Source organism: Leptonychotes weddellii, chromosome 9 (genome assembly GCF_054177405.1).
Source record: "Leptonychotes weddellii isolate Sample4059 chromosome 9, ASM5417740v2, whole genome shotgun sequence".
NCBI lineage: Eukaryota > Metazoa > Chordata > Mammalia > Carnivora > Phocidae > Leptonychotes > Leptonychotes weddellii.
The window spans coordinates 25373525-25393910 of NC_138377.1; the positions used below are offsets into that span (position 1 = coordinate 25373525).

A 20386-nucleotide genomic window follows, 5' to 3' on the forward strand; every position below is an offset into this window, starting at 1 on the left:
CATCTTTTACAAACTGAAGGTTTGTGGCAATCCTGCCTGGAGCAAGTCTCTTGGCATCCATTTTTCCAACAGCATTTGTTCACTTCGGGTCTCTGTCATATATTGATAATTCTTGCAATATTTCAAAATTTTTCATGGTGATCAGTGGTTATGATGCCCTGCAAGCTCAGATGATGGTTAGCATTTTTCAGCAGTAAAGTATTTTTTAATTCAAAAAATTGTTTTTTTAGGGGCGCTTGGCTGACTCAGTGGGTAGAGCGTGGGACTCTTGATCTCAGGGATTGTGAGTTTGAGCCCCACGTTGGGCATACAGTTTACTTAAAAAAATTTTTGGTTTTTTTTAGACATGCTATCGCACACTTAATAGACTGCGGTATAGTGTAAACATAAGTTTTATATGCACTGGGAAACCAAAAAATTTATTTGACTTACTTTATTGCAATATTCACTTTATTGCGGTGGTTTGGAACCAAACCTGCACTATCTCCAACATATGCCCGAACTTCAGCCACAGCTGAGTTTCTCCACACATACGCTGCTGCTTCCTACCCTCCTAGCCAGTTTCCCACTGCTGAGAATGCACTCTGGAAGCCCACTCTACCTTGCAAACTCCTACTCATCCCTCAAGACCCTGGCCAAATGTTGGCTCTTCGAGAAGCCTTCCCCACACCACGGCAGGCAGAGTCGGTGCCCACCGGGCTCCCTCAGTCTCTGTCCTTGTCTTTGGTGGTTTATGGTGCATCGCTCTGTGGGAATCTGAGTCTCCCAGACTCAGCTGTAAACTGAGGATAAATCTTGCCTCCCCATCACCTGTGCCCAGGGCACTAGGTAGGATCAAGGTAGGGGCTCAATAAATGTGATCAATTTAATTTCCTTTCCTAGTTGTCCTTTTTCTCAACAAAGGCACTTCTTGCCTGCCATCCCTTTTTTGAACCTGAAAATCACCTACCTCTAGGAAAACAGCATTGGCCCTGGGCCACATGGGAGGTGGGGAGGTCACAAGGCTGGTCCCTTTCCCTCATCCTCTTAGGCCTTTAGGCCTTTGCTTACCCTGGCCACTGGTCATTTCTTCCCCGGGTCTCCACTGGGGCAGAGGAAAGTCACCAGCAGGAAGCCCACCCCTTGTTCAGACCTCCCAGCTCCTGTAGGTCATTTCTCTAAGCTGTCACTGATATTCAGACAAAATGCTTATTAAAACAAGCATTTTAAATCTGCCCCATTTCTTACCCATCAATGAAGAGAGAAGCAGCTGCAGCTGTGTAGCAGGGGCCCCTGGGGACTGGTGCGAATTCTTAGGCAAAGATAAAGCTTGGCAGAGAAAAGGCAATGGAATTACCCAAAGCCTGTCTAAAAGAGGAAAACAGTTTCTTCCATTCAAGAAGCCCCACTCCCTGCCCCCGTAAGCCAGGAATTTTCTGACCTTGGTCAAAGATCCCCCGTAAAGGAGGAGGAAGCTGCTTCTTCTGCTAAGGTGGGGGCTGGGTAGCCGAGGCCCCACCTTCCTGGCCTGTTCCTGGTTTTCCTCAATGAGCCCTTTTCAGACACCCCGGCCCACGAGTTCTTACTCCCCACCCCTGCTGCAAAGAAGCCCCCGAGGGTGGGGAGGCAGCGCCCACACGCAGTGCTAAGGGTCAGCCTTGGACCCACCAGCAAGGCCCGAGCAGTTTCTGGCTTAGGCAAGTAGTCCTCCTCTCCAAGCCTCAGGTTCTGCTACCCCAGAGGGACGTGGTGAGTTCCGTGCCAAAAACTGGTGTGCACAGTGTACATACAAAAAAAAAAAAAAAATGGTGAGGTAGAAAGAAGATTCCAGGAAAAAGTGGGAGACCTTCCCTCTCATTGTAAATCCCCTCCCTCTGCACCGGCCCCATACCACTCCCTGGTGGCACCAGACACACTCCCTTCCACTTGGGGGGCTGAGTAGCCCCTGGGGGTGGGGGGCAGAAGAACTACAGCCCTCGGAGGCAGACACACCTAGATTGGGAACCTGTTCTGCTTCTCGTAGTGTGTGAATTTAGGAAAGTCAGGTTACCTTAAGCCTCAGCTTGCTCACTGGAGCCTCCCACAGAGGGTGGTGTAGGGAAGTCAGGGCTTCTCTAAAGAGCCCACTAAGCGCCAGTAAAAGTGAGTTCCTTCTGCCCCATGTTCCCTCTGCCTGTATCCTGGATTCCGTACTTCCAGATCATCTCTGCAGACTGCAGATCTGGGGACACCACCTAGAAATAAGGGGCCAGATCTTTTTGTCAGGCTGGGTTGGGATGGAAAACTGGAGAGAGAAGGGAGAAGGCAAAACCTCAGGGCTCCCAGGATGCGCCACTTCCAGGAAGCCTTCCCGTCGGCCTGCCTCTGTGCTCCCCCAGCGCGGGGTTTGCAATTTGGAACAGCGGCAATGATACATTTGTCTCTCTTTCTCCCTCTCAACTGTGGACTTTGCAAGGTCAGGGATATATCGTGCCCCCCCAACCCCCCACCTTGTGCCCTGTACCAGAGGTTGGTGGCAGCCGTGAGGATGTCCCTCAAGAGAGCACGGTGCAGGAAGCATGGCTGAGGACAGCGTCCAGTTGCCACACATCGGGCTGCATCACGTTCTGAAGGCCAGCTCTGTTCCTGCTCCCACCTGCTTATCTTCACAGCGTTTCCCCTAATAGATCTCTTGCACATCTAATCGGACCTGACACACAGGGTTCTTGGTTGCAATGCACAGTAAAAGAGGTAGTTCACTTAAACAGAAGCGTTGCTTAGAGTAAGGACATGGAGAGCTCATGGAATTGACAGGAAGGCTAGAGAATCGGGCACAGACAAGGGCTGCAGTCCCTGCCAAGGTCATAGACCATGGCCCAGGGACAGTTCTGGTTAGGACCGTCGTACTGGATACTGGGCTCCTGCCCCCACCACTTTCGTGCAGGTTACACTGACCCATATCACCCCCGGAAAATCGCCTGAATGGTCCTTGTAGATACCAACCCCAACAGGAACATGCTTGCACCCTGTTTGCCAAGACCTAAGAAACAAGAACGGGCAGGTTCCCCAGATGGAAACCCCATTCAGATGCTGGGCTACCCCCCAAAAACAGATGTCTTCCATCTCCCTTCGGCACCCAGCACATGGTGTTTGTGGACCTGAACTTAGAATGCTGCTTCTCTTCTTCCTTCTCTTTCTGGTGGTTGTTTATTCATTCCTTGAACGTTTGACGGCCTACGCTGCCAGAAGCTGGGGAGAGACCTCTCCAGTGCTGCTATACATTTACCAAGCAGCTCTCTGGAGGAGAAAAAGCATTTATCAATTTCCGAGGTGTAAGTACTTGATGTCTGTTTTCAAGCTACCAAGGTAAAGTCACAAACCACAGGGCTGGGAAGAGACACGGTCAGCTCTCCCAAGCCATGGGCTCCAACATGCACCTCGTCCTGCCCTTGGGGAGGTCACATTCTAGTAGGGAGGGCATTGCATGGGAGCGTTGTGTGTGAATTTAGAATAAAACAATCTTACAACCTGAATATTCAAATATTTCCACTATGCCCCAGCCCACTAGGAATCCAAAAGGAAAAAGAACACTTCCCATTTGAGGATTTCTCCATTTCTCTACCTTTTCTTCACCCTCCCACACATATATCCATTTCCCTTGATAGAGTCAAAGCTGGGGGAAGGTTGGTGGGGGGGAGCGTAAATGCTCCTTCTTAGTCTGCCCCTCAACTTGACTCTGCTTCCAAATCCCACACTAATCTGTTCTCCTCCCCCTCTTGCTGCCATATCCAAGGCAGGACCTTGAAACACCAAGCAAGACCACGAGAGTGAGAAGTCCAAAGCTCAGTATGTCTGACAAGTGCTGTCATAAGATAAGCCACCTGGCCTTTGGAGGGGAGTTTTATCCTCAAAGCTGGGACAGAAATAGGGCCCCCTGACCCTTCCTGCAGACATGAGGGCCATCTGGAGAGAAAGAACAAGTCCTGGGATGTTCGTCAGTGACATCAGGCCTGACACGGACCCACCCTATCTGCCCCAGCCTCCATCCAGATCCTGGGACAGGGCACCAGAAGGGAGGGGGAGACCATGTGAAGAAACTGGAGTTGGGGCAGGAGATCAGAGTCAGGAGACAGCAACACAGAGGGAAGAAGGGGCCTTTCCAGAAAACTTGTCCTGCTTGGCTCCCACCCAGCAGCTCCAGCCTCAGAGATCTCATCCCTTTCCTTCCACACAGGAACACACACACACGTGCACACACACTGTAGGGATCCGGCTACAGTATCCTCTGCAGAAACTCACTGCATGAGCTCCTGAAGACATGAAAGGGGCAGGTGTGAGGAGCCCCCCCCGCCTTGCCCACCCTCCGCTTCCTAGTGGGAGAGGGGTTCGGGGCCCAGGCCCCCACAAAGGTCAGTGTGGGGTGTGGGACCAGCCTAGAGGGTCCCTCTGAGCTCAGGGTGGGTGCCCCAGCCTTGAGAGTAAACCTGACCTCCTGTGGCTGAGTGGCGGTGGCCTCGGTGCCCCGATCAATAGTGGCAGAGACAGGGTGAGTCCTTGTGCCCTCGCTGCAGACCCTACCTGTCTGGCTCAGCCTCTCACTGCTGTCCCTGCCGGCTGCCAGGGAGGGGCCCTGGACTGGGATCCCCACGGGCCAGTTGCTGACGCTTTTGGATCCTTTCCTCTTGGTCTCTCTCCACCACACTCCCAGGGTGCTGCTTATCTCCTCTGCTGCTTCAGCCTCTGTGTTTGGATAATTCTCAGCCCGGAAATTGAGAAATCTCTGTGCCTTGTGCCGAAGGCCTAGAAACATTACCCAGAAAGTCAGAGTGCCAGCACCTCTCAATTCAGAAAAGGACTTCCCAACACTCAAGTTAAATCAGGAGGGAAATTCTACTAACTTTGGTGGGGGTAGGGGCTGTGGCTGGGGACCTTCTCTAACTTCAGTAATTTATGGACCTGTTATCCTATGACCTTTTCTTTTTTTTTTTTTTTAAGACAAGGCTTCGCTGCCTTTTTTTTTTTTTAATTTTATTTATTTATTCATGAGAGACAGAGAGAGAGAGAGAGAGGCAGAGGGAGAAGCAGGCTCCCAAGGAGCAGGGAGCCCGATGTGGGACTCGATCCCAGAACCCTGAGATCATGACCTGAGCCGAAGGCAGACGCTTAACCATCTGAGCCACCCAGGCGCCCTATGACCCTTATTTTCAAGTATAACACCACTTAAAGATATATAGACATAAAACTGGGTCTGAGCTTTTTATTTTTACAGCCTTTAAAACCGTATTATATATATCTAGGTCCCAGTTCCTTATTAGAAACTCTTGGAGCCAAATGTGTTTCAGGATTGAGCATTTTTCAGCTCTTAGAAGTTATGAAACTGCATATGATATATGACCTCCAGGACAGTTGGGAAGCCCTCTTTAATCAAAACTAACCAACCAAAAGCAACAACAAAACCACACACACTGGGCGTCTGGGTGGCTCAGTTGGTTAAGCAACTGCCTTCGGCTCAGGTCATGATTCTGGAGACCCGGGATCGAGTCCCACATCGGGCTCCCTGCTCAGCGGGGGGTCTGCTTCTCCCTCTGACCCTTACCCTCTCATGCTCTCTGTCTCCCATTCTCTCTCTCAGATCAATAATCTTTAAAAAAAAAAAAAACAAACAAACCACACACACTTACAGCTCTGCAGCAAAACATACAAATAGTCACCTAAACAAGCTAAATTGAGACACTAAATAGCTTCATGCGAGTTCAGGCCAGGTCTTACTCACAAACTTAGGAGAATCAGTTTTCTGAGTCTTCTGAATTTCATAACTGCAAATAAGGGATTGTAGACCTGTAAAAATTAAACACGACATAACTACAAATGGGGTTCACGACATTAACACAATGTTAATGGCAGTGACAGAAGCCGGTGGCCTGCTGAATTCCATCATGGGTGGGCCATGAATGTGGGAGCATGGGAGACGGTGGGGTTGGAGAAGGCGTGAGTCTGTGCGGTCCACAGGCCTGGATTGGAGTCTGGCATCGCCACTCATTGGCTGGGACACGTCTGGAAGTTAACCTTCCTGCATGGCAGTTTCTTCATTTTTAAAAGGAAGACAATGGATCAGTGTAAATTTCAAAAAAAAAATGCTAAAATGGAAAATTCCCAAGAATCAGCCCCCGGGGCTGAGAACAAAGGAGGGCAGCAGAGAGATGGGGGGGTGGTGTGCTCGCATGTACGTGTATACACACACACACACACACACACACAGGCCGCCACTCAGCACAGACCCTGAAGTCCAGCTGTGAGGGGGCCACACATGTGGCCAGAGTGGGGAAGGATGTGCTTCTCAAAGCAGGGCATGTGGTCTTGGGGACACTGAAAGACACGGAATACACAAGGCACAGATTTGGGGAACATCCACTTTAAGATTGAGAGTATGTTATGTGGGGGTTGGGGGGAAATATGTTTCGTAATGGTTTATGATGGTGTTGTGGTTATTTTTATATAAAACAAACCTACAACAGCATGGATGAACCTTGAGAACATTGTGCTCAGAGAAATAAGCCAGACACAAAAAGACACATATTGCGTGATTCCACTGATTTGAGGTAGCTGGGCAGTCTAATTCATAGAGACGGGAAATGGAATGGCGGTTGTCGGGGTGCAGGAGGGGGGAGGGGGTCAGTCCTAGACATCTCAGGGAGTCAGTCCTGAGAGCTGCACAACGGTATGGATGTGTTAAATACCACTGAACTGCACACTTAAAAATGATTCAGATGATACCTTTATATTTTGCCAGAATAAAACAAGTAAGTACCCTGTGAAATACAATTACATTAGAAAAAGTCTTTTTTTATTTTTAAAGATTTTATGTATTTATTTGAGAAAGAGATAGTGAAAGTGCAAGCAGGGAGGAGAGGGAGAAGCAGACTCCCTGCGGAGCAAGCGGGGCTTGATCTCAGGACCCGGGGATCATGCCCTGAGCCAGGGCAGACTGCTTAACCGACTGAGCCACTCAGGCGTCCCACAATTAAATTTTTCTCTCCTTTTTTTTTCAACTCCAGACATTTCTGCCCGGGGCAGTCACTGTGGGCCAGGTCCTAGCTCCTCAGGGTCTCATGTTCCCCTATTGAGCGTTAGTTAGAAAACGTGAGGAACATGGTCAGACTCCGCATTTTACAGAGGAGAAAACAGAGGCCCAGAGAGGTGACCCAGTTTGACAGAAACAGGTCTGCAGGGTGCCTCCATCCTGGAGGTAAGAAGCGGAGGCTCTGGGCTCAGAGCCTCTCCCGCTTTCTTGTGGCTGAGTGTGGGGCTGTGACTCATTGTCTCCAAGCTTCCATTTTCTCACCTGTGAAAGGGGGGATAAGGATGACCTGGGGACAGTGCTTGTGATGGGCTCAGTAGAGTGTCTGAGGCACATTGATAGTAAATGCTCAATGGAATTGGTTTTATGGGGCAAGTAGTTTTCTCTGGGGCTTTTCTTGGTTAAATGATGGTTAATCGTATGTGGAACATAAGAAACAGTGCAGAGGATCACAGGGGAAGGGAGGGAAAACTGATGGGAAGAAATCAGAGAGGGAGACAAACCATGAGAGACTCTTGACTCTGGGAAGCAAACTGAGGGTTGCTGGAGGGGAGGTGGGAGGGATGGGGTAACTGGGTGATGGGATGAGCACTGGTGTTATGCACAACTGATGAGTCATTGAACACTACATCTGAAACTAATGATGTACTGTATATTGGCTAATTGAATTAAATTTTAAAAAATGAGGGTTAAGTACAAGTATTAAGAACCATGCTATCCTTGGGGCGCCTGGGTGGCTCAGTTGGTTAAGCGACTGCCTTCGGCTCAGGTCATGATCCTGGAGTCCCTGGATCGAGTCCCTGCCCAGCGGGGAGTCTGCTACTCCCTATGACCCTGCCCCCTCTCATGCTCTCTCTATCTCATTCTCTCTCTCAAATAAATAAATAAAATCTTTAAAAAAAAAGAACCGTGCTATCCTTTATTCCTTCCGCATCAACGTGGTGACACTGACTCTGGACAAACCCATATATTTCTCAATGTCACAAGCGTGCCCTGGGGGAGGAATCCTGTTTGGATTCAATCTGACCAGCTATTTATAAATAGGGGGTCTCTTGAGCAGATAAAGCCAAGAGGTCATCCCCAGCACAGCCTTGTAAACAAAGGCAAAATTGGTTAATGTTTGCTCTTACTTAAAACATGTTCCCCCCACACGGCCTGTTTATGTCATCCTGCGTGGAAATCCCCTCCTGTGGACCCCTAATCCACCCATTACATCATTTATTCACCAAACACTTGTTGAGCAACTCACTCCCAGGAGGCCTAGGATGGGGCGGTGATCGCATGCACCCAGCTCCCCCCACCGCTCAGCCAGCTGGTCCCCACACCACTAGAGGGTGTGGGGGGCCTGGGGGCCCGCTGGGAGGCATGCCCCCACGGTCTGCGGGCACTTGCCCTCACTGGCCCCCCTCACCCTGCTCAGAGGCGTCGGGGTGAACAAGACCTCTTCGGGGCCCGGGGGGCTGCGGGGGGCGCAGGAGCGTCCGACCCCAGGGGCGTGGAAGGAAGCCCCGGGCCCCCACAGCCGGAGACGGAACCCGGGGCGGCGGGGGCGAGTCCGGGCGCGGCTGCGGAAACAGCTGGGCTGGCTGGGCCAGGTGCGGGGGTTGGGGGAGCTGGGGAATGGGGAACGGGGTCGGACTCGTCTCCGGCGCCCGGGGCGGGACAGGGGCCCTGTGCAGGGGCGGCCAGGCCTCGCCCTCCTCCTCGTCCTCGCCCGCCAGGAGGCTGGAGCGCTGCCTGGGGAGACGAGATGGAGGGCCTTCCCGGGGGCCAGGGAGCCCGGATGCCCCGGCAGCCCCCGCCTGCTCACCCGGGACCTCCAACTGGGACGGGCCTCTCGGGGTCAGATCACCTGCCTCCCCTCACAAAACTGTTGACCAGTGCATTTGACTTAAAAACGAAAATCAATTCATGCCACAATTATCATAGGCTTGGAGCGCCTTGGTGAGTCACCCATCTTTAACGACCAAAGTTGCATAATCACTTGTAACAAGTCTGTGACTTACCTCACCAAGTTATCTACAGCACAAGAGGGAAAGGGGGAAATCTGGTCCTTGCCGGCTGCAAGGAGTCCCTCAGAGGACCCGCTACCTGCGGACAGGGGCAGGGGAGAAAACCCGGGTCCCTTTGTCTCCCCAGGGCGGGCTGCGCCGGGGGCATTGCCACGGGCCCGCCTGACACATAGGGGCGCCCTGGCTTAGACGATCCTACATCACCAGAGTCCAACGGGCTGTGCCGTCAATAGCACATTCACCCCGAGTCAGGCTGGCTGCACTGTGGGGTTCCCTTAGCAAACACTCATGGGATTCCCTTCTGAATGGCCAGGGGAGCCATAGTAAGAACATACGAAGTCTGGCCCTCCCCTCCCAGCCCGGCCCGGGAGAGCGCCCCCAGGAGAGAGACCGAGTGAAGGCAGAGGTCAGCCGGGATAGAAGAGCCCTTCCCCTTCCATGGGCACTTTACGGTCCTCAAGCCTGACGATGTTTCTTAACTGATGACCTTCTGGCTGGGTTATTCCAGAGAAGACCCCTGAACTAGGAGGGAAAGGGGCGGGGGAAGCGTGGGAAACCCACCCCGGCAGAAGGATGGCAGAGAGGTCGTGTTCAGCGTTTGAGAAAATCTTAAGAAATCATACATTCCCAAGTAAAACCCAGTCACCTCACTAAACAAGCCTTACACTATTTTATGGCATATGTAGGCAAATCCGATTAGTAAAGAGAAAAACTACTGCCTGATGAGTTACAATACTTGGTGGACAAAATCTTCGAAAATCTAGATGCAGGATAAAGTCCCTGAAATCTCTCCTCAGTCTCTCTCGGTATTTGAGAGACTACTCTGTATCCATCCCTGTGATAGCCCTATCAAGAGGGGATGTGCCAGCCCTTAAAGAACTCGCTTAAATCCAGGTATTTAAATGTAGTGTAAATATAGTGATCTAGCTCCCAGTTTTTTCTACTTTCAGATCTTCCTTGTACATATCACTGAGTTTATTTTTTTAAGATTTTATTTACTTGACAGGGAGAGAGAGAGAGCAAGCACGAGCGCACAAGCAGGGGGAATGGCCGGGAGAGGGAGAAGCAAATTCCCTGCCAAGCAGGGATCCCTATGCGGAGCTCAATCCCAGAACTCTGGGATCATGACCTGAGCCAAAGGCAGACCCTCAACTGACTGAGCCACCCAGGAGCCCTGATATCGCTGAGTTTAGTGCACTTGACTAGGTCTGCTACCCAAGAAAACTAATCACAATCAGAATCTTAACCTGCAGTCCACCTGAAGATATGCTATGGGTAGAGGGGTAACAAAATCCTTTCCTCTTTCCCATGAGGAATTGACCTGGGGTTACTACATAATTAAAACAATTTTAGGGGGGGAAAAGGACAAACAGTGGCAGCAAGAGTATGTCACCCCTTGTCCTAAGAATCAAGACTCCACTGGAGCGCCTGGCTGGCTCAGTTGGTGGAGCATGTGACTCTTGATCTCAGAGTTGTGAGTCTGAACCCCATGTTGGGTGTAGAGATTACTTAAAAATAAAATCTTAAAAAAAAGAAGGAATTAAGACTCCAACAAACTTGGTTTGAGGCTCTTCCATTTCTCCCCTTTAGAGGGTGTGGCATATGAGGCACAGAAGGACCAGCCCCTGTAAGAGAATCAATCTTGATCAAGATTAAGAGGTCCCTGTGCTGAAAGACCCCTGTGGTAGGCCAGGTTACATTCTCCATGGTTTCTACAAGTCATCTAATGAAGAAGGTATATTCTCAGGAATTCTCTGGAAACAGATTTAGTTAGCTGATTGGGTTTTCCTCTGGGTAAATCATCACTTTAATTAAAAAACCAATTATCCTTGGGTGTCTCTCACATACTTCTTCCTTCCTGATTTTTTGGTGAATGTCCTTCATCTTAATGCCAATTCAGAATCTTCCCTTTTTTTCAAACTTGGTTCCAACTTTGTTTCTGGAAAACATTCTGATCTTAAACCCTGTCTTTTGTGGATCTGTTGCTTTGCACTCCCAAATGATGTAATGAGTCAACACTGTACTTGATTGTTACTCACATATGCTGTCCTCTCACTTTTAACCAGATCCTAAGCTATTGGTGGGCAAGGACTCCCTCACCACACACATACAGAGCACACAGAAGAGTCTCCAGAGAAAATGGCTGGGCTACAGAAGACTGTGGTACTTACCTAGTGATGCTAGGAAATCCAACCTCATTATTCTTGCTTCTCAACCCTGCTTGAGGACATTCTTCATTCTCTTTAAGAACCCGAAAAATCAGAAACCTCTCCCAGCTGATGAGAACAAATCATGGTATTTCTGTGGCGGACTCTAGTGACATGGCCTACGAGATTCATAAAAGCAAATGATGTCTGTGATTCCCAAAGGAGGGAATGAACACCTTCCCTACGGATTGATGCTCTTAGCCAGTGTAGCTCTTTTATGTTCTTTCTGAAGACAATAGCCAACTTTGGTTTTCCTGTACGATCTTTTTTTTTTTTTTTTAAGATTTTATTTGGGACACCAGGGTGGCTCAGTCGGTTAAGTGTCTGCCTTCAGCGCAGGTCATGATCCCGGGGTCCTGGGATCAAGTACAGCATCAGGCTCCTTGCTCAGCAGGGAGCAAAAAAAAAAAAAAAAAAAAAAGATTTTATTTATTTGAGAGAGAGAAAGCACGAGCAGGGGGAGGAGGGGCAGAGGGAGAGGGAGAAGCAGACTCCCCACTGAGCAGGGAGCCCAACACGGGGCTGGATCCCAAGACCCTAAGACCATGACCTGAGCCAAAGGCAGACACTTAACTGACTGAGCCACCTAGGTGCCCGCCCACCATCTTATTTTTTTTTCACCATCTTATTTCTGATCAGTAATTCCCAATATTTTATATGCTATTCACTGTTAGAAACAAAAGGTTTGCCGAGTTTTAGGAAACTGACAGGACTATCAATACATGTAATGTTGCTTTTTTCCATTGATGTGACCTACATAATTTTTTTTGGTTTTGCTTTTTTTTTTAAGTAGGCTCCACACCCAACCTGGGGCTTGAACTCACAGCCCTGAGATCCAGAGTTGCATGCTCTACCAACTGAGCCAGCCAGCTGCCCCCATAATTTTGAAAAGATAATCCTCCAGTACATAAAATATCTGCATTGTACTACAACATACACGTTCCATAAGTTCTTTTTTTGACAGCTTTTACATCAACTGATTTTTTTAGAAAAAAATATTTTCAGAAACTAAGTATTAAGAATAGTTGTTTTGAGACTTTCAAAACATGATCCGTGTTTTGCTCTGATCCATACCACTCCCACTATGAGTAACAGACACAATGCGTTTGTATTTAACTGTTTCCTGCTAAAGGTTCAACAGTTCTCAAAGTTACACATTATAATACTTCCATGTAAGAAAATTAGCACAGCTGGATTCATGCAGTCTTTATTAATTTGACAAGACAGGAAAATCTGCAATCATCTATCAAAATTCTATCTTACCAAGAATTCAAAAGGTATTTAAAAAAGATGTAGTCACAGTCTGTCTGAATCATGTACAAAGCAGTGTCTGTAGAAGCAAAAGCCAGACGCCAAGCATGTAAATGATCCCGCTGAAACCTGCAGCCAGCACCTCCCCATCCCACCGTAAACAATCCTGCACTCACTACTTTCTACAGTTGATTTTGAAGCTGCCCTTTTACAAAGGAAAATTGCTTCCGGGGAAATCCTTCCTGCTCCGCACCTGGGCTGAAGTGCCAACACCAGCTCCAGGGCCCAGGGTGGACCCCGCTACTTCCTCAGGGCAATGTGGCAGCTGACCAAGGCCCCAGAAAACAGTCCGAGAAAAGGGTTCATTTCAGCACTTAGCTGGTTTTTAATACGTGCATCTGAGGTTTTTCCTATCACAGAGGGCTGTTCAGAGGATGGCATCCAAATGATTCAGGAGGTGAGCGTGATGACAGCGTGGTTAGGAACACTCTGCTCAGCAACTTCACCGAGGGCTGTGAAGAGCTGAAACCACTGTTTTTAATCTCCTGTGTTTGGGGGATTTTAAAGAGAAGCAAGAAGATCACAAGGATCACTTCGGGGCTCAAACTCATGATGATGATATCGTTTCATCCCAGGGCAAGACCAAATGTCCGGTTTTCAAGTACCACCCACCCCCGCCCCGAGTCACCTTTGTGGTTCCCCCAGAGGTAAGGTTCTAGAACGGCAGGTCAGACTGTTATAGACCATCCAAAAGCAAGTAGAGAAAAAGGAGTACTTTACTGAAAGGAGTAGTTCCTGGGAGAATCAAGTCACCTTTATAACATCAAAGGGTAACCATGAAAAGGGGTTACTGACAAGTACCTGATATTTTAGAGAAGTTAAAGACGGCATCTATCAGCAAACAGGAAACTATAGCTGCATTCTGAGGATATGTCTTATTCATCTTCGCATCTTTAGACTCCAGCACCATGCCAGGAACATTGAAGATGCTGAATAAATCTCTTCATAGTGGTTTCTGGGCTAGATCGTGAATGGGTGAATATGCAAGGCCAGTCCCTGGGGGTCAGGACCAGAGACTTGCTTGAGACGCAGGTGGAAGATCTTATGTGGGAGCTTAACTTTTGTCTCACATTCTACAAATTATGACCAAGACTACTATATAAATTTTGAGGCCAAGTAAAGACAAGCACTAAGCTTACTGCATAGACATCGGTCATGGAAGGAGAGTTTTTAAAATCAAGGGACTTTAAAAACTGGGGATCCAGGAGTTTAAAAGTGAGGGAAGACTACCTCTCTAGCTGTTGCTTCTGCAGTGAAGTCAATAAATCATTCACTTACGGTTTTCTTCCAAGTTGCTTAGAAAGCTTTGTTCTCATCAAGAAATTTAATCATTTACAGTAAAAGCTGTGATCCCTGGACCACACGCTAACCTAGTGAGAATCAAAAACAGGAAAAGCAAGCTCTTCCTCTTTGAAAAAAAGGCCCACAGATCTTCCAAATATGGTCGGTATGCCCACAGGCTAGTTTGTAGCAACCTTCCGTATTTAAACACTCTGTATTCTGTGAGCCAGTCAGGCTCAGACATCAGTGGCCACTCTTCTTCCTCCTCTTCAGTGGCCCTGCAGCCACCCCTACCCTGGGTGAGGGCACGTCTGCAGCGGACTTGGTACTGTGCTCCCTGTGACAATCCATTTTTATGGTGGAAGACTAGCATTTTGATATTTCAGAAACAACTGAATTGACCCTAAGAAGAAAGTTCCGAGGCAAAAAGTTCTGCATCTGAAACTGGGGGTCTCAGGAAAGAAGAGGAGTTCTCTCCATGCTGAGATGTGGTTCCGTCTTGTAGAAAGTGAGTTTTATTGCAATCTTTCTACACAGGACAGTGATACAAAGGATGGTCTTGGTCACACTCACACCACGTACCCTCTTCTGGGATGAACCTTTCACAAAAGATACGGTACTTCTGGGACCTTTGCACAAATAAACTACTCTAGATCAGGGCTCCCTCAGGCCTGCCTCAAGTTGCAAACACGTTCAGGTGGCTTTGTTGTAGTGGTTGATTCATGTGTCTTTCTAGAAGATAATACCCACATTGCTACATATCTAAGGAAAAAGAGAGAATCTTGGAAAGAAGGGGCTACACAAAGATAGAGATGAGCGAACCTACTACTTTAAGCCCCACTCTTCCTGTGCAGAGCACTTGTTTTTTGTTTTTCCTGCAGTTCTCAACCACCTACTGAGAGCCAGTTTTTACTTACACTCCGGTTATGACCAGCACACTACTGCTAAAGTTAGTTTATAATATTCTGTGACAGAAAACAGATATTCTAAACTCCAAGGAGAACCAGAAACCAGATCACATGATAGGCTGGAGAGAAAGCAGGCACAAGAAGAAAAGCTGGCCTTTCTGTTCAGCCACAAGGAGAGACTAAGTTTCTCACAAATGCTTGCAGTCTGATCACCATGGCTAAGGGCGGTCAGTGGTAGAAGAAGGGTTGTACCCAGCAAAGCTTTGCTTAGAGGAGGCATGTGCCCACAGGCTGATGGCTCTGTTCATGTCCCCAGCTGAGCTGCCCTGGGCCTCAGCCCGACAGCCCAGTTCAAAGGTACACTGAAATGAAAGGTAAGGCAGAAGGGAAAGCACAAAACACCCACTGGGAGGTTCTTGAGGAATAACTTGGTTCTCCTCCTTAACATCTGCCCACGGCATGTTAGCTCATTTTGTCCCATTGGCTATTAGAGGCCCCTTCTTTCTCTTCTTGGCAGCTGGTTCTCCTCCTGACCCTAGGTCCTCCCATGCACGGCTCACGGAGTAAAATCATAGCTTTCTCCAAACTCTTACTTTGTACTGACACAACTGACTTTATAAACTACCAGCTTTTGGCTGTTGATTCAAATTCCGACCCACAGTCAGAGACAATGGATTGTAGTAAAAAAAAAAAAGAAAGAAAGAAAGAAAAAAGAAAAACCAGGACAAAAAGTGCTTCACCAGCCATTTTACTCTTCTTTAATTCCACTGTCTTAGGGCACACATTGTATTTGCTACTGAAGAAATTATGACAGCAAGGCTGACAGCACTGATTCATAACACATTCTTTGCACCACACAAAGAGTAAAATTCTAGAGTAACTGGATCATCTGTTACCACAACAGAGCTGTCTCATTTGCTGTATAAGAGAATGCTTACGGGGGAGTCAGGGAGAGACGGGAAGAATGGAAGCATCCAGGGGCACGTGAACCTACAAGTATGTCTAAAAATAAAGAATTTGGTGGAAAATCCAGCACCTAAGGCTGATAGGAAACCATGTGGATACAGTTCCATTCTTTCCAGAAGTTACTGAATTTGGAACCTGAGGTTAAGACTTTTAGGATAAAGCAACCTCAAATCAGTTCAGACTGGCCATGGGAAGAAATGGCAACCGTTGATGGTACTGAGTTTCAGTGCTTGAAAACGAGACTTTTCAAAAATCAACCTATACACCTGACTTGACTCAAGGTGAAAAAAAAAAAAGTCTTATCTAAAAATGGTAAGTCTGCAGCAAAAAGGTCTGAAAGTGAAAGTTGGAGCCCCTTTTCAAAAACCTTTTCATCTTGCTGCTGGTGCCCGCTCTCCTTACAGTACCTCTGGAAAAGGTTCAGAATTCAAGACAGGTTTATTAGGTTGATCTTCAACATGTAGTTTAAGATGAAGAGTCCTGTTTGGTTTAAACCACGCCATTTAATTTCTTGGTAATGGTAGTCCTGAGAGTCTGCAGTGTTGGTAAAATCCACCTGTGACCAAGGGTTACGCTGCTGGTGGGAGCACAGCAACTTCGTGGTCCGTCCCTTCTCCTCAGCCTTGTCCCTCAAATCTGGTAGTTTTTGCACCGAGGGACTCAGTCCATCACAATGACGTATGTCCAAATCATTTTCTGTAGATCCCTCCTTCCAGCGCCCAATGGTACAGGTGGTCAGGAAGACTTGGAAGGAAGCTGCAAAAAGTCCAGCTGGGAATCTTGCCTTTGTTAGATGTGGACACAGGAAAATCATCTTTGTCCTCCCCAGATTTCATTATAGTCAAAGGAGAAAAATCCATGGGATTCTAATTGCAAATATGCTAAATATAAAATTGATGGAATGCTAACTGGTCCATAAAGGGCTGTACAAGATAATCTGTGGCAAAGTAGAAAACCAGCCCAAAAGTGATAGAGATCGGAAGAGCTGGCAATGCTTTCTTGAAAATGGCGAGGAGTAACAATGTAAGGCACAAACCCTGTGGAGAGGAGGGGAAAAGACACCAACTCAGACAAAAGTATGGAAGTATTTCATGTAAAAACAACCCCATCACAAGTCCTGGTCTTAATTTAGTTCACTGAATTGAATACTATCCTTTGAGGTTAAATTTTAGGACACTTTTTAAAATTAAATTTGGAAACATTTATTTTCCTTTGCAGCACAGAGTTCATAATGCACACAGTTGATACTTCACCCCCTAATTCTAGGTAAGAAATAGAACCCAAAAATAAGTAAAACTATTTTAAATAACTGACATTTCTATCTAAAGTATTGAGTCAGCTACTGTGAGTTTAGTTTGGCTGGCTAAAATCCCAGAGGTGAAAAGCATCCTCTGTGTTGTATGGGGGCAAAGAGGTGCTCACAGAATAAGCCAGTAAAAGTTTATGATGCATACATAGGTTTCTCTCACTATCTGAAAGTAGAGTATTCCTATGAAGCCTTTTGTAAGCCAAAATGGCATGAAGTGAAGCGTATCGCCATTTTCTCAGAGTTTGAATTATGCCACTTCACTCTTATGAAAGACCATTAGTATGGGAATGGTTTTTTTTTTTTGTAAAAGCAAAAATCCTCCTTGTATTTCTTTTGGTTAGCAAATAGCTAAGTGAACTTTCAGAAAGTGGAAGAATACCTGTAAACACAGAGCAGTCATATAATATTGTCCTTTTACCCTAGCTATTGAGACAAGGTCTGAAAACTGAGCATCATTTCAGATTTATCCAGAATAAGTAATTTTCTTCTTAAAAGATACCACACATCCAGAAAACTAACCTCAAAAGAAAAATGAAACACATGAAAAATTTTAACTGGTTTTATTATCATGACAAACGACAGATGTCATCATAAAATAAATGCATAAGAGGCTCTCATCTAACTTCACTCACATATACCAAAGACATAGCATCTTTAGCAAAAATACCAATAAGATATATCTTATGACTTACTTATAGTTTTGAAAGCTTCAAGGTTCATGTTGTGACACTAAAAGCAAGATCTATATGGCATCATGCATTGTGTTAGCTTTTCTTGCCTCATACTTGCTGCCCAAGGAGCACCGTCTGCTGCAGGTTGTGGCATTAAAGGCAAAATCACCACCAGACTCAGGGACTATAAGTAAGGATCCAAGTACCCCTTTAAGACTGATCTAACACAGCTAACTTCCTACATATCTATGCTGCCAGGCTTGAACAGCGGTTCCTAATCAGAGGTGCCTATCAGAACTTTCCAGGGAACTTCTTAAAAAAACAAACAAAAAAACCCCCCACACAATTAAAACTTTAAATATCTCAGGGCAGGGGCCCCTGGCTGGCTCAGTCGGAGGAGCATGCAACTCTTGATGTAAGGGTTCTGAGTTCAAACCCCACATTGGGTGTAGAGATTACTTAAATAAAACTTAACAAAACAAAACAAAACAACAAACTCAGGGCAGGGATGCACAGTTCTAAAAGCTCCCAGGTGATTTTAATGGGTGGCCAGGTGGCAACCTATTCAGGTTAAGTTTCAATTTTTTTTTTGAAGCTCTCCAGGTGACTGGCACACTCAGCCCAGCTGGGGTTAAAATGGACCACCTTAAAAGGATGACATAATCAGAGTTTTGAGATGAGGAGCTGGGACATGTTTTCATTAGTGTATACTTACAATTAATATGGCTACAAAACAGGCTATGGTTGTGTTCCAGTCTCCACTGGCTGTTGCAGAAGCTTTACCAACCAGAACACTGTAGAAAATGAAATCTCCTAATCCAAGTTTTACTCCTCCTAAAAAAAGAAAAATTATGAAGTTTGTCACTCTTTGAGATCAACTCAAAAATGTAACTGCCGCAAAAAAAAAAAAAAAAAAGAAAAAAAAAGCCACTGCCACATTCCATCCTGTACTGAATGAGAAAACAGTAAATGATACATAAAATTCGGCTTTAGCTAGGTTTTCCTTTTTGGTTCTCTCCAATATGAATTTCGGATTTTATGTAGCGAACTCTGGAGTCTTTAACAGTAGATGCTGTTGTTATATATAAAAAGAACAATAACTGTCCTTACTGAATGCCTTCTTTACATGTGGCACTTGCTCTCATAAATCCTCACAAGAACCCCTATGATAGGTAGAATTTACTTCATAAAACATACCCACTGTAAATGTACAGTTCAATTATTGTAAAAAATTTACAGAGTTGTCCAACCATCACCACAATCCACCACATTTCCACCACCCCAGGCCTTTTGCAACCACTGATCTGTTTTCTCTCTATATGACTCTTCTAGACATTTCAAAGAAATGGACTCATAACAGTATGTAGTCTTTGTGACTCACTTCTTTCACATAATGTATTTTTGAGGTTTATCCATGATATTACGTGTGTCTGTATGGTTTCTTTTTACTGATGAATAGTTTTCCATTGTACAGATATATTTTACCAGTTGATGGACATTTGGCTTGTTTTCAGTTTGGGGCTATTATGAATAATGGTGCTATGAACATTATGCTGTGACCAAGGGTACACATCCCTGTGTGGACACAGTTTCATTTCCAGTGGGTACATTCCTACAAATGGAATTGCTAGGTTATATGGTAAGTTTATCTTTAGTTTTGTAAGAAACTGCCAAATTATTTTCCATACTGGCTCTACCACTCTATATGGCCACCAGCAACACAGGAGCATTCTGGTTCCTTCACATCCTTCACCAACACTTGGTACTGCTAGTCTGTTTGATTATAGCCATTCTGATTAATGATGTTGAGCAACTTTTCATGTGCTTATTAGCTCTTATATTTCTCCTTTGGTGAAATGTTTAGCCAAAGCATTTCCCTATTTTTTATTGGAGTTAACTTTTTTTTTTTAATTTTATTTAAATGTGAACCAGAAATGTTTATTGCAGAAATTTGGTCAAAGTCCTCATCAGGTGGCCCCTGTTGAGGTTGGACTGGGGCCCTCTGTTCAGTACTGGGCATATGTAAGTTATCTTCTATTATTGAGTTGTGAGCCATTATTTTTTTAAAGATTTTATTTAGGGGCGCCTGGGTGGCTCAGTTGTTAAGCGTCTGCCTTCGGCTCAGGTCATGATCCCAGGGTCCTGGGATCGAGCCCCGCATCGGGCTTCCTGCTCCGTGGGAAGCCTGCTTCTCCCTCTCCCACTCCCCCTGCTTGTGTTCCCTCTCTCACTGTGTCTCTCTCTGCCAAATAAATAAATAAAAAAAATTTAAAAAAAATAAATAAAGATTTTATTTATTTATTTATTTATTTGAGAGTGAGTGAGAGAGCAAACGAGTGAGCGTGAGTGGGGGTGGAGGGGCAGGAGAGGAAGAGGAGAAGCAGACTCCCCACTGAGCAGGGAGCCCAATACGGGGCTCGATCCCAGGACCCTGGGGTCATGACCTAAGTCAAAGGCAGATGCTTAACCGACTGAGCCACCCAGGCGCCCCCGAGCATTCTTTACATATCCTTAACACAAGTTCTTCAACAGGATTTGAAATATGATTTGTAAATATTTTCTTAGTCTGTGTCTTCTCTTCCTTAATAGTATCTTTTCTAAAAAATTTTTAATTGTGGTAAAATATACAATTTGATGGCATTAAGTAAACTGACACTATTGTGCTACCATCCTCATCCTCCATTC

The 20386-nt window shown here is 46.3% G+C and overlaps 1 protein-coding gene across 5 annotated transcripts in view; it reads right to left on the reverse strand.

The window, feature by feature from the left end:
• Positions 1–15490: 15490 nt before the first annotated feature.
• PSEN1 (presenilin 1) overlaps positions 15491–20386 on the reverse strand; it is a 72448-nt gene continuing 67552 nt past the window's right edge. For all 5 annotated transcript variants that reach the window (XM_081830312.1, XM_081830308.1, XM_081830311.1 and 2 more), the window contains 2 exons: positions 18417–18535; positions 15491–16758 (listed from right to left, as the gene is read on the reverse strand). In XM_081830312.1, the coding sequence (XP_081686438.1) occupies positions 16603–16758; positions 18417–18535 (275 nt within the window). In that variant the 3' untranslated portion in view covers positions 15491–16602. The remainder of the gene's footprint in view (positions 16759–18416; positions 18536–20386) is intronic.